The 14178-nt window shown below is 35.6% G+C and overlaps 1 protein-coding gene across 8 annotated transcripts in view; it reads left to right on the top strand.

Moving 5' to 3' along the window:
• LOC107697167 (MAP/microtubule affinity-regulating kinase 3-like) overlaps nt 1-14178 on the top strand; it is a 61163-nt gene that overhangs the window by 5094 nt on the left and 41891 nt on the right. For all 8 annotated transcript variants that reach the window (XR_001635165.1, XM_016497828.1, XM_016497832.1 and 5 more), the window contains exons 2-3: nt 5628-5819; nt 6227-6280. Coding sequence is in view for 7 of the 8 variants with exons in the window: in XM_016497828.1 (XP_016353314.1) it covers nt 5628-5819; nt 6227-6280 (246 nt within the window). In the remaining variant the exon portion in view is untranslated. The remainder of the gene's footprint in view (nt 1-5627; nt 5820-6226; nt 6281-14178) is intronic.

Genomic DNA, 14178 nt, shown 5'->3' with positions numbered 1-14178 from the left:
TTATTATATGATGCAATCAAACTTATAGCAAAGTGTGGTAGTTCTGTATGTTGTTTCAGGGTTGGCATCATCTGAGGTCCTCTGAGGGGTTGGCATCATCTCTTCTCAGGTGTTCTGGATCCAGACTGAAACTTGTGTAAATCCTAGGCAAAAACAGAGAAACAAATAGAGACATAATTAGCGTAGCTGCTGTTCCAACCAAGCTAAATTGATTTGTTTAACCCAAACTAAAGAATAATAATGTGCATTTGATCAGATATAACTGCAGTAAAAGATTATGAGATGCATTATTTGAATGCTTGGCCAAAGAGATGTGTCTTTAATCTAGATTTAAACAGAGAGAGTGTGTCTGAACCCCGAACGTTATCAGGAAGGCTATTCCAGAGTTTGGGAGCCAAATGCGAAAAAGCTCTACCTCCTTTAGTGGACTTTTAGTGGAAATTAACACTGGTAGTTACAAACAATATCTGCCATATTACTCATTTTAGGGTTCAGTATTAGCCTGGGAACAAAGCTCAGATGAATCACATAAATTACAGGGTGGCAGAATGCTCTCACAATACCATTACAAATGTGCTTTGTAGAGCTTCTTGGCATGTTAGTGCATGGCTTTTCTATCATACTGGTTGGTTTAAAATATCTGTGCGATGTATCTTTTTCTGTTACTTTTACTGAATGTGAATTGCCATTTGCAGCCCATTTCACTTGTTATGTTACATATTTTTGATTGAAAGAAAATATATAGGACGGAACTTAATTTAATCCATTGGGAGTAAATTAGACTCACATGTGTTTGATCATGAAGACAAGCACTTTTTTCTTAGTGGTTCACAATAAGACCAGAAGCATGTATCAAGGTGACTGGCTCTCTTTAGTAGTTTATTGTAATCATGTTAATGGTTGTGGCTTGAGGATCAGTAATGGAGATTAATATTTTGTTCCCCATATTGGGAACTGGTTTGTGAGTATTTCCTGTAATTGCTCTTGACTTCATTCTCTTATTCCTCGTTATTAACTTAATAACTAACAACTGAATGACTCCCATACTAGTATGTCAATCAGGTACCTTAAAACCAGATGTACCATCATGTAGAATGTAAGTTATCAATCGAAATATTGTTCAAAAGTTTTTTTTTTGTTTTTTTTTAAGAAATTAATATTATTTTCAGCAAGGACACATTAAATTGATCAAAAATTACAATGATGACTTTTACATTGTTAAAAAAAATTATATTTCACCAAATCAATATATTAGAATGATTTCTGAAGGATCATGTGACACTGAAGACTGGAGTAATGATTCAGCTTTCTGAAAAATGATTCAGCTTTCAGCTGTCTGAAATGTTGATTCACAGGAATAAATTACATTTTAAAGGGGTCATGAACTGCCTTTTTATTATTTTGTACTGTTCTCTGAGGTCCACTTATAATGTTATCAAGATTTTTACATCAAAAAACATCATAATTTAGAAGTAATAGGCATAATTTAGAATTTTCTGTCCTGTTTTGACCCCCTCATCGAAACTCTGTTTGAATAGCTGTGGTGGATTGTAGAAACGCCACTGCTATGATTGGCTAACAGTTGTGTATGTTTGTCAGCCTACATCCTTCATAGATGGACGCTGCTGTGATTTAGGTTAAAAACGTGTAAATAGTCAGTACATATCAAACAATATCAAGCAATAGTGACCACGTAATAAAAACAGTTACTCACACTTGTGTGTTGCGACATTACTATCGAATCTGGTGTAGTTGGTAGGCTACAGCATCATCTTTTAGTTTCAATCTTTCTCAAAATCCTGCGTCAAATTGTGCCTTGTTTGTAAACAAATCTGCGGTAAAATGAGGTGAACAAAGGAGGACCAAGTTCTTACTGACGCGGTCTGGAGCTTCATTAAAAATAAAGTTCATCAACTCTTTCCTAATGTAGGGATTAGAAGCAAGGCAATGCAGACTGTTTTTCCACATCTTGGCACTGCACAGCGTCTTGTTGTCTTCGGAGCCATCTTTAGTTTAGTTTCTGCGTAGACATGCGCGAATCGGTGGGCGGAGCTAAACAGGCAGTGATGTAGAAGCAGGGGTTGATCTTCTTTTGTGGAGGCGGTGTTTAGCCACATTGTTACATCATAAAGTGGCACAATCCACAACCTGTTGTTTTGGCAGACTGGCTTCAATATAAGCTGTTTTTAGACTAACGAGAAAGTTTTGAGTTCTGAAACTTACAGGATGTTTTTAAAGTACAATGACCTCTTATATGTCAAAAGATCAAGGGAATTTTGATTTCTCAGTTCGTGACCCCTTTAAAATATATTCAAATTGAAAACAGTTATTTTAAATTGTAACGATATTTCACAATATAAGTTTTTTTTAAATAAATTCTTTTATAAATTCTTTTAAAAACTGACCTCAAACTTTTGAAAGGTAGTTTATAGTGGGGTACAAATGTCTGAGACCACATTGCAAATTTAGTATTGATAACTGAATTTAAAACTGGAAACAAATAAGTTTTAGGGTTTAAAAACTGTAACACAAATCTATTGTTATTATGTGAAATGAATAAGAAGTATTTATGATTCTGCAATATTTGTAGGTCATGAATCAAATAGATAATTTTGAGCCAGTGACCATGTGAACTTTTTTGTGCAGACGGTACAAAATGAAGAACAAGATGCTCTTTGGAACATCTTGGCTCCTGCCTTTGCTTTCATCCACTGTTATTTTGTGGTAATACAACTAAATGGTTATTGATTTTTTTTTCTTTTAAAAAGCTTATCTTTGATCTGATTCATTACTGTATGGTGCTGCTCTCATCATTGTCTCAGTGCTGCTTTATGACATTGAAGGCTTTTATGAGCTTCTGCTATCTATTTTGGACCTTAAACCTCATTTTGTAGTTTAAAGCAATAGTTCAACCTAAAATGAAACTTCTGTGATCATATACTCACCCTCATGTTGTTCCAAACATGTCTTCTGTGGAACACAAAAGGTGATTTTTCAACAATTCCATTATTTGTAGAGCAAAATAGATGAAGTAATACTTTATATGACTAATGGTCATGTAATAGTTGAACTAAAACCTGTGGAGTTTGAATTACAAAATGAAGTAATCTTGACCAAGATTTACTAGTACTACCCAATTTTATAATGCTTAAGGTCTTTTCATGACTTGAATAGCATGACTCACAGTGATGCAGGCAACATCTTGTTGTTCTGTCTCCTCTCATGTATTGTTTCAGTCTCCATCCACGTCATACCTCATTTCCTGGATCCCTTATTGAGAGATATTGTTCATTTTTCTTTATCCCGGCAGCACGCATGCTGTGGCCTGTTCATCTACATTGAATATTATCATTAAGATGTCTATTGGAGTTCTTTTGAGGGCTAATTTAAGTCCCTCTGTTCCAGATGGACCGGCATGCTGCTTGAAAATGTATCATAGATGAGTCTTCGCTGTGCAAACCGATGGTGTCATCACTGCCTTTTGTTTGCTCAGTGATGCTGACATATTAAATAGATTTACTACAGTCATGGCCACTAATTATCATCGCTCATCCATTACAGTTATTGATTCAATGAGGTAGCTGGGTGTTTTTGTCTTTTGGGTAATGTTGTTTGAGATGTTAACATCATCATTAGTGGCACTGAACTATTTTACATTCTTATAACTTCACATTCACTGTCAAACTTTAAACAAATAGTTTACTCAAAAATTGTAATCTGCTGAAAATTTAGATCAAGTTGTAGATGAGTTTGTTTCATTGGAACAGATTTGGAGAAATTGAGCATTGCATCACTTGCTCACCAATGAATCCTCTGCAGTAAACGAGTGCCGTCAGAATGAGTCCAAACAGCTGATAAAAACATCACAGTTATTCACAAGTAATCCACACAACATCTTGTGAAGTGAATAGCTGCGTGTTTGTAAGAATCAAATCCATCAAGACGTTTTCAACTTCAAACCATTACTTTCACCTAAAATATAAGCCCTCTTTCCATAATGCTGCTTTCTTCATTGAAAGTCTGAATCAGGAGAGAAATATGCACAGATTAAGCACCGTTTACAAAGCAAAAAAGTCTAAAGCGAATATGTCTGTGGATTCTGATGTGAGAGGACAACAGGTTATTTAGCCTACTTTTTCACTGTAGGAAATGGACTAGTCGTTTGGCCAGAAGTTAAAAACCTCTTAATAGCGGATTTGTCTCTTACACGCAGTAACACGCATCTTTTCACTTCATAAGATGTTAATTGATGGACTGGAGGGGTGTGAATTAATGGTGAATTATTGTGATGTTTTTATCAGCTGTTTGGACTCTCATTCTGACGGCACCCATTCACTGCAGACAGAGGATCTGGTGAGTTTTGGTGATCTCCAAATCTGCTCCCATGAACAAACAAATTCATCAAAATTTCAGCAAATTTTCATTTTTGGGTGAACTATTCCTTTAAATTCACTGTCACTTTAAATTCTTATAACTTAATATTCACATAAAAACGCTGGTGTCCATTTCTATAAAGTAGCAAATCTTAGTTATTCTTGACTGGCAGGAAGAAACTTTGTCTTCAAAAAATCAGCAAAAAAAATTAATTTTGAAAAAGTATCCCTCTCTATTTCTAAAAGGATGCAGCTCCAGTATTTTTCAGCGAAAAAGGAAGTCAAAGCAGAAATCCAGGAAACCATCTGACATTTTGTCCAGATTACTTTATTTACATGTCTCCCTTATGAGGGGAAACTTAAGAGGCACTATACTGTAGCACAAACAGATGTCAACTGAAACTCTTTGACCTGCTCGGTTCACAGATATATATCCTTGATGGGAGGAAATGAAGATATTTCCCGTGGTGAAGCTCCTCTTTGAGGTTGTCGGGTTCAAATATCTTCATGCAAACAGCATTTGACATTCCCTATGTTTTCATTTACCTGGCATTTAACAGCTGTCAGACTACCAAAACGAATGCAGTATACAGAGATCTCCAAAATGAGTAGAATTTTAGTTAAAACTTTTTAATGGCATGTTCTGACAGTTTTATCTAATTGAAAGGCTGTTGCATTCACACAAAATTATATGGAAGTTTAGGATTGAGAATGCTCTTGAAAGTCTCTTATGCTTACCAAGGCTGCATTTATTTGATAAAAAAAAATACAGGAAAAAACATAATATTGTGAAATATTTTTTTACAATTTATAATAACTGGTATCTAGTGTAATATATTTTAAAATGTAATTTATTCCTGTGATGCAAAGCTGAATTTTCAGCATTATTACTCCAGTCCTCAGTGTCACATGATCCTTCAGAATTCATTCTAATATGCTGATTTGCTGCTCATGATTTTTTTATTATCATCAATGTTGAAAAGAATTGTGCTGCTATTTTTGTGGAATTGGTACTACTTTTTTTTCATTTTTTTTTTCAGATTTTTTAATAAATAGAATGCTCAGAAGAACAACTTTAATTTGAAACCGAAATCTTTTGTAAAATTATAAATGTCTTCACTTTCAGTTTTGATTATTATAATGTTTCCTTGAGCACAAAAAATACTTTCTTTAAAAAAAATCTTACAGACCCCAAACTTTTGAACAGTAGTATATTTGTCTTTACTAATCTTTTTTCCCCCCATCTGTCTCCAGCACACATCACACACGGATGGGCGGAATGAAGTGGCGTCCCGTCCAGGGCGGTCAGGGGCCCGCTGTCGGAACTCCATCGCCTCCTGTGCCGATGAACAGCCACATATCGGCAACTACCGGCTCCTCAAAACCATCGGCAAGGGCAACTTTGCCAAGGTCAAATTGGCACGACACATTCTCACAGGACGAGAGGTGAGCTTCATGAAGATCTCAATGGAGAACTTTTGGATATATATATATACAGTATATATATATAGAGCACAATTTTGCTTTTTTATAACTTTTTTGTATGATAACATTTTTTGCAGTTAACCACATTTTCTACATACAAATAATGCCATTATGCAAAAAAAAACAAAAACTTAATGGTCCTTAAAATATCAATATTATAAGTAAATTATTATAAATAAATAGTTTTTTTTTTTATTTGGGAATGAAATACGACCCAGACTTGTTCCCAAATGCTTTAGTGAGATTCACTGTTGAGTTGAGCTGTGGAGATAAAATCATAATATTGAGGCTCTTTTACTGGCTACTCGTCAGACTTCATTGAACAAGGCAGTGAAATTTATTTTTTCCTCTTCTCTTTTTTCCTGCAGGTGGCCATAAAAATAATTGATAAGACGCAACTTAATCCTACCAGCCTTCAAAAGGTAAACATTTCAGGATTACTGTTGAGCTATAAAAACCAGTCCTTCTCATTCTCAATCTCCCCCAGCCTTCTCTCTTTTAACTGGTTTAAGGATAAGAGTGTGCGAGAATGGAATCCCCCTTTTGTCCTTCCAGAGCGAATTAAACATTAACCACATATTATGTAGATAGCATGACTGTATTTCTTTGCAAGGGACAGTTGCTTTTGGACCGCTTTCTTTTTATTGCCTATTTTTAAAATCCCTGTTGTTATCTTTTCAATTTGACATTAGTTGACACATTTGTTTTCATCAGCACAAGATGCAGACCAAAAATCAAAGGGACTTCTGTTCAGAGTGGTGCATGATGGTAGAGCGGTAGCTGATGGAGGAACCCTCAGTGGACTTGGATTTCAGAGGCAGCTAATAATAGCAGGAGCCGAGAAATCAGAATGAGAGGCTCGAATAATAACTACACATATGCAGAGTGGAAAGCAGAGCGCTTAGATGGAACTCTTTGCTTAGCTTGAGTCTCCTGGAGTTTGTGACCGGTGTGTTTTTTACCTCCGGATGGACCGTATAGATCACATTGTCACATTGAGGCCAATGTGAGGTGTTGATGTTCTCTTCCACTGGCTGCCTTTTCCCTAAAATTAGCCGGCACTTGTTTTTCCAGGCCATTGATTTAGGCCGTTTTCCATTTGTGAGCCGAATGACAGCCCATGGCTTAGGTTGTGTCTCTGGAGCGGAGGTGGTGATCTGTTTGGGGCATAAGGGGCAAAGACTGGGTGCGATCGAGCCCCAGTATGTATTTCCAATTAAGATGTCATGTCCTCAATAACCTGAGGTTGATTAATGAAGGTCTGTTGGTTAGTATTGAAAAGCATCTGTCATTGTTTGGTTTGCTTTACATGGCATTCTTGATTGAAGGCATGAACGGAGTAACTCATTTGCAAAGTTTCCTTTAAAGTGATTGTGGAACAGAAAATTTAGACAAGATGGGTTGGCAAATGAATTGCTAGATGTTGTTTTTAAAGTGGCTGAATGTTATGGCTGATACAGATGTATAAATACTAATGTAGCCGGTGACATATAAGACCAAGATATATATGCATGGTGTTATATTTAATTTCCAGACATTTGTTTCATTTGTTTCAGTTATATTATATTTTGTTTATATATATATTTTTTTTTAAATAATGACAAATTTATTTAAAAATAACACACTCTTAATAAATTAAATTAACATTCATACAAGTTTTACTTCAAATTCATTAAAAAAAAATTATCAAATGAACACAAAAGGTGGGAACATCTGTACATTTTTCAGGTGTACACATGATCAGATAGGCTAATGTCTTTTCCTGGCTTATATGACGGCCTACTACTAATTTTAAATATGGCTAGATAATTAATGATCAGTAGTGTAAGTTTTTTTTTAGTTAGTGTAAGAAATTATTGCCTTTATTCAGAAAGGACACATTGAATTGATCAAAAGTGACAGTAAAGACATTTATAATGTTATAAAATATTTCCTTTTTAAATAAATGCTGTTCTTTTGAAATCTATTCGTAAAACAATACTGGAAAAAAGTATCACGGTTTTCATAAAAATATGACGCAGCACTACTGTTTTCAACAATGATCATAAGAAATGTTTGTTGATCATCAAATCAGTATATTAGAATGATTTCTGACGGATCATGTGACACTGAAGACTGGGGTAATGATGCTAAAAATTCAGATTTGCATCTCAGAAATAAATGACATTTTACAATATATTCAAGTATAAAACAGTTAATGTGAATTGTAATAATATTTCACATTATTACAGTTTTTTTACTGCATTTTTGATAAAAGAAAATGCAGCCTTGGAGAGCATAATAGACTTCTTTCCAAAACGTTTAACATCTTACAGACTTCAGACTTTTGTGTATGTTTTAACCCAACACGACCATAAATAATATGACTAATTTGTTCTAAATGCCATGAATAATGTTCATTCAAATGTCGATATTTGATGTCAGATTATTTCAGTATTGTTCAACCGAGTATACCGCTTCATTTATATTATTTTCTCTCGACCTCTGCAAAGATGATGTTTCCTATCTCTGTCTATAACTCTGTCTGCGGTAGTGTGTAATGACTCGTCTGTACTGCATAGTCCTGGACAGGAGGCTGACTCATTATCACCGCTGATTCAGAACCTGCAGCCGTTACTCACTTTCACTGCTTGACATTTCAGAGCTCTGATATCTCATGTAGGGCTGCACGATTAATCGAATGCAATTGTCATGCGCAATTTGTTAGTAATGCCGGTTCTGTAATCAGCAGGAGATTTACTGCTGATCACAGAACCGTGCTTCACTGAAAGATGCGCATGACAATCGCAACTTCTGTCGAATCGTGATCTCGATTCCATTTCGATTTATCGTGCAGCCCTAATCTCATGTCTGGTCTTTCATATTATTATGGCGAAAGGGGATGTTGGGGTATTGGTAGCCGAATGGGTAAGATGCTACACTGCGAATATAAAGGTTGCAATAGGTGCAATTGAAGAACTGAGTCCTTAGAGACTTTCCTTGCAAGTCGTTTTGGATAAAAACCTCAGCTAAATTACAAGTAACAAGGTAGCTGCACTCCTCCTACTTACTTTCTATAGAGACCAAGGTTTCTTAAGCAAAACGGGGTCACAGATTGTTTTATCTTCCAATTGACTGGAAGAACTTGTATTCAGTTCTGGTTTCAGCTTTATCTTTCTATCTTATCCTATTTTTTACTTAAGCATTAGATTCAGTATCAGGTGCAAAAACAAGCTTTTATAATGGCAGTTTATCTGTGTTGGGATCTTTGGCGAAGGTCTTGAGTGTTGCTTGTTGTGTAAGTCGCTTGTTGTTTTCTTCTCTGGACTTTCTAATGAGACCCACATGTGGGAGTGAATTGGAAGCGGTGACCCCGTTTGGTTAAATAATAATATCGTCAGTAGTGGACAGACAATGGCTTGGATGGCAGTGCTAGAGCTAGATCTGAAAGTTTGACCCATATTGTCGTAGTCCATATCAGCGGTTCTCAATTCCGGTCCTCGCGTACCCCCGCTCTGCATGTTTTGCATGTCTCTCTTTGTTAACACACCTGATTCAGATCATCATCTCGTTAGAAGTGAGCTCCGTGCATGAACTGTGTTCTGATTGACATGGTCCCTACACAGTGTCCATTGCTCCCTACTCCCTGAGCAGGGGAAATCTATTGAAGTTTACTTCACTTCGGAATATTCATTTACAGATTTGCGCTGCGCCGCTGCCTGCAGCGTCTTCACACACATACGAAACTTACTAGAGAAGCGTGAAGTGAGACATAATATACCTCTGTAAATAAATACAATTTAAATTCACGTCTCGCACACTTAAATGCCCTTTGTATGGAACATGCACGCTCCCTTCAAACTGGAATCATGGAGGAATATCCGGTAATGTCCACTTCGCAGGGCACTTACAGTCAAATATAACACATCTGAAGCAATAAGAGAAACATTCAAAATGTGCAGAGCGGGGCTACGCGAGGACTGGAATTGAGAACCGCTGGTCCATATCACTCCCTGCATAAATAAAGAACTATAAATTAGGCTATTAAAGGCATACTTTAATACGGTCATTTACTTGCCTTCATAAACCTGTATGACTTTATTTCTTCTGAGGAATGCAAAAGAAGATATATTAGAAAAAATGCCTGTCCATACAACGAAAGTCAATGGGGTCCAACGTTGTTTTGGATTTCAGCGTTCCTCAAGTTGTTTTCTTTTGTGTTCCACAGAAGACAGACAGTCAAACAGGTTTGGAACAACATGAGGGTATGAACGTGATGACAGAACATTTGTTTTTGGATGAACTGTACATTTAATTATGTTTCTGGTTGGTTTCAGGAGTTTTTAGTTGTTAATATGTGACCCTGGACCACAAAACCAGTCTTAAGTCGCTGGGGTATATTTGTAGCAACAGCCAAAAATGCATTGTATGGGTCAAAATTATAGATTTTTTTTTTATACGAAAAATCATTAGGATATTAAGTAAAATATATATATATATATATATATATATATATATTTAAAAAATTTAGAATAAAAAATTAAGTGCCATGCACTTTTGTGTTCATGGTTCTCACTTCATGTTTGCTGTTAGCAACTCTTTGTGGTTTATCACTCAGCAAAAGAAACTCTTTGATATTATATTGACACTTACAGTAGAATTTGACATGACATGGACATGCATAGACATGCAGTGATACTAGACATAGAGAAAATCGCTATGCTTGATACCGAGTCAGTTTTTACACGTCTTGGAGCCGCTGTTTCGATTGGCATGCAGCACTTTGCCGTTAACCTTAGTATTCACATACAGCATCCACCCACACACCTCAGGCCCTCTCACAGACAATGACCACTTCTCTGCTTCCCAGAGCTTACCATACATCAATGGAAAGCTTATTTATTCAGCTTTCAGATGATGTATAAATCTAAATTTCGAAAAATTTACCCTTATGACTGGTTTTGTGGTGCAGGGTCACATATGAGACTGTATCAAATCACAATTATAGTTTTCTGGCGTTTAGTTCATATTTGTTTGCATTCAAGTCATCTCTTTGCTAGTGTACTCCTAAACAATCCCAATGTACCTTTTATCTGCAGTTAAAATGTATAGTTTTTCTTTTCTGGGACAACTAACCAAAAATATTGATGATGCACCTTGTATTCATATTTTCTAGAATTGATCTAACTACAGCATCCACCCACACACCTCAGGCCCTGTCACAGACAATGACCACTTCTCTGCTTCCCAGAGCTTTTTCTTCTTTGTCTCTCACCGATGCATTTTTTATTTGCGTTGGTGCGACCTCTTACGCAATTGCCGAGAGTGGGAAGACTAGTTCCTTCTTGTTAAAATTAACCTCTTTTTATGTATGAATATCAGCAATTGACAAACCTGCGATGGAGTCAAGGTTGAGATCTCGGAAGCACACCAAGCGTTCAGTAGCTGAAAGAAGCGCGTGAACGTCATGGATGCATGTTTTTAGATCATGCATGTGGGTGTACTGTACGTGGGTGTTGATGTAAGAGAGAAGTGCCGTTCAATGGTCCCAGATGATTTTTTTCTGCCACTAGTATCCTAGAAACTCTCATACAGCATTTCTTTTCTTGCAGCTAGTGAATGAGGAACATCTGAGATCAGGGATGGGAATGAAAATGGGATGAGTCACCATTTCTCCTCTGAGAAAAGGCCTTAAATCCTAAGTTCATTCTTGATCACATTGCTTTTATTTGGCCTAAAGCAACATCACCCAACACCTGCTCAGATACGCCTATTTCTAGTGTGGTACACAGATGGTTCGGCCTCTCCTTTGTGTGTGGTCATGAGGAAAGGACAAGTGCTTAGGGGTATTTTATAAATTATAGGTTAGAGCCCTATAAATTAGTTTTATTTTTTCCAAAACTCCATTTTATTTTTTCCCAAATTCACATTTTTTTGTCTTAAATTAAATCTTGGCAATCAAAAAAATCTAATTAATTGAAATCATGAAACTTATACAATTTAACAAAAAAAAAAATGGCAAAAGAAACTTTTATTTTGCAAGTACATGTTAAATTGATCAACATTTCTAATGTTACAAAAGATTTCTATTTCAAATAAATGCTGTTCTTTTAAACTTTCTATTCCTCAAACAATCTTGAAAAATTGTATGATGTTTAAACAAAATATTAAGCAGCACAACAGATTTCAACATTGATAATGATATTAAATGTTTCTTGACTACTTATTAAAAGTTAACAATTACATATTTAGGGCCCTATGAAATCGGTTTTATTTTTTCCCAAATTCTGTTTTCTGTTTTATTTTCTGGATTCTGTTTTAATGGTATAATTAATGGTTTACTGGTTTAATTAAATATTTAATAATCAAAAAGCATGTCTAATGTTTGATTCATACTATTTGAAAACAATTATTTATTTATTTACTTATTTTTGTTTGTTAGTTTATTCTTTTTTTAACAATATAGGGACCTGAAATGTTTTTGTTTTGTTTTGCTTTATTTATTTATTTTTTTATAAATTCTGTTTTCTGAATTTGTGATTTAATGCAAATTTATTAGCGGTGATAATCAAATGAAGGCATAAAACATAGCAATTTAATCTTTTAAAATGTAATCAAATGAAAATTTTGCAATTCTTTTTATTTTTGGCAAACAAAGTGAAAAGTGGCAAACAAATTGAGGTTCACTGCTAAAATTAAAACATGGAAGAAAAATTCCATATTAAAATAAAGTTTAAATAATTTTATTATTACTTTGAGAAGTACACTAGTTTCTGTGTGTATATGATATGATGATAGTTTTATCAAATTAAATGCTGAAAACACCACAAGCATCACGTAACATGCTTGAGTATGTGTAATACTACCGTACCGTGGTTTGATTTGTAGTACGGCCCTACTTTTGATATATTCATTCAAAATTTGCCAATTTCTCTGACGTTCTGTGTTAGACTGTAAATTCCATTTTTATGACTGGATTCCACCATTTCCTCTGTGTTTTTCACATCACGGAAATCATAGGACCCTAATAGGTGTTCTCCTGAATTTTTATACAACTACATATAGGAAAATGAGAGCGATTTAACAATGGGAATGGGAATGTTTACAAAACCCACAAAACCTCTGCAGTCTGGCAGCATTTTGCGGGCTTGTCATCCCGCTGGCAATGACCTCATTTGTGCTTGCATCATCTAGAATGCGATGCATCTGTGCAGGTCCATTTGTTACTTGTTTGCCTTATTATGTCTGGATTTGACCTGATTTTTTGTAACATCTGGATTGGTTATTCCTGTCCTTCTTTGGTTACCATCTAAAATAATTGAAAATACTGTCTATAAAGAAACATGATTATGTGAATTAATTTTTTAAAGATCTAAAATGCACAACTGTGGCACCTTTCGTTCGCTCCTCTAGCCAGACATGCAAATCTTCAAGTGGCTACTTTGTTCTTTTTTTCTCCAGCTGCTGATATCATGGACTTCCCATTTCCCATTTGTCAACCAGATTAGATCTTTTTAATCGTGAATTTCTTTGGTATTAGCACACTGCCTGCCTCTAATATTGGCATTTAGAAATTGTACAATTATTGAAGCAATACACACTGCAGTTTTTAAAAACAAACATCATATCAAAAGGATTCACACCACATCCTATCAGAGAACAGCACCACCCAGATGGGCTGAAAGCTCTCTTCTTCTCTTTTATCCATTGGTGTCTTTCCTCTTCTTGTTATTGTTCTGTTTGTGTGTCAAGGATGGAACATTTTCTTCATTTTGTCTGGAAATTGTTGTTAGATGGCAGACAGACCTTACAGGACGCAGGTCTTGTTTCCTAGGTTGTAACTCCAGCTGCTTAGACACATTTAAAGGGGTCATAGGATACCCATTTTCCACAAGTTGATATGATTCTTTAGGGTCTTAATGAAAAGTCTGTAACATAGTTTGGTTAAAATTTCTCAATGGTAGTGTAAAAAACAATTTTTTTTACCCTGTCAAAAACAGCTCTTTTCAGAGCATGCAGATTTGTAGCATTTTCCTTTAAATGTTAATGAGCTCTGCTGACCCCGCCCCTCTCTTCCGAGCCGCTCTCAGAGAGACTGTTTACTTTAGCCGCATTCATCGTGAAACTTGCTAATTAGCACATTATTAGGAAAGGCGATTTGCAAAGATTCGTTAAAAAAACCTTACACTCACTTCTTCTGTAGGTGAAGCTGGATCACGAATGATTCGCGCGAACATAGACGCATTTATGTAGATTAGGGGTGCATTCCCTTCAAAAACAAAAATAATCCACTGTGTCTTCAGCAGCTCAGATGTCGGGAGTAAACGACGACTGCTATGTT

Source organism: Sinocyclocheilus anshuiensis, unplaced genomic scaffold (genome assembly GCF_001515605.1).
Source record: "Sinocyclocheilus anshuiensis isolate Anshui unplaced genomic scaffold, SAMN03320099.WGS_v1.1 scaffold38, whole genome shotgun sequence".
Lineage (NCBI taxonomy): Eukaryota > Metazoa > Chordata > Actinopteri > Cypriniformes > Cyprinidae > Sinocyclocheilus > Sinocyclocheilus anshuiensis.
Note: the sequence above shows the minus strand (reverse complement) of the source record. Positions and strands in the feature narration are given on the sequence as shown.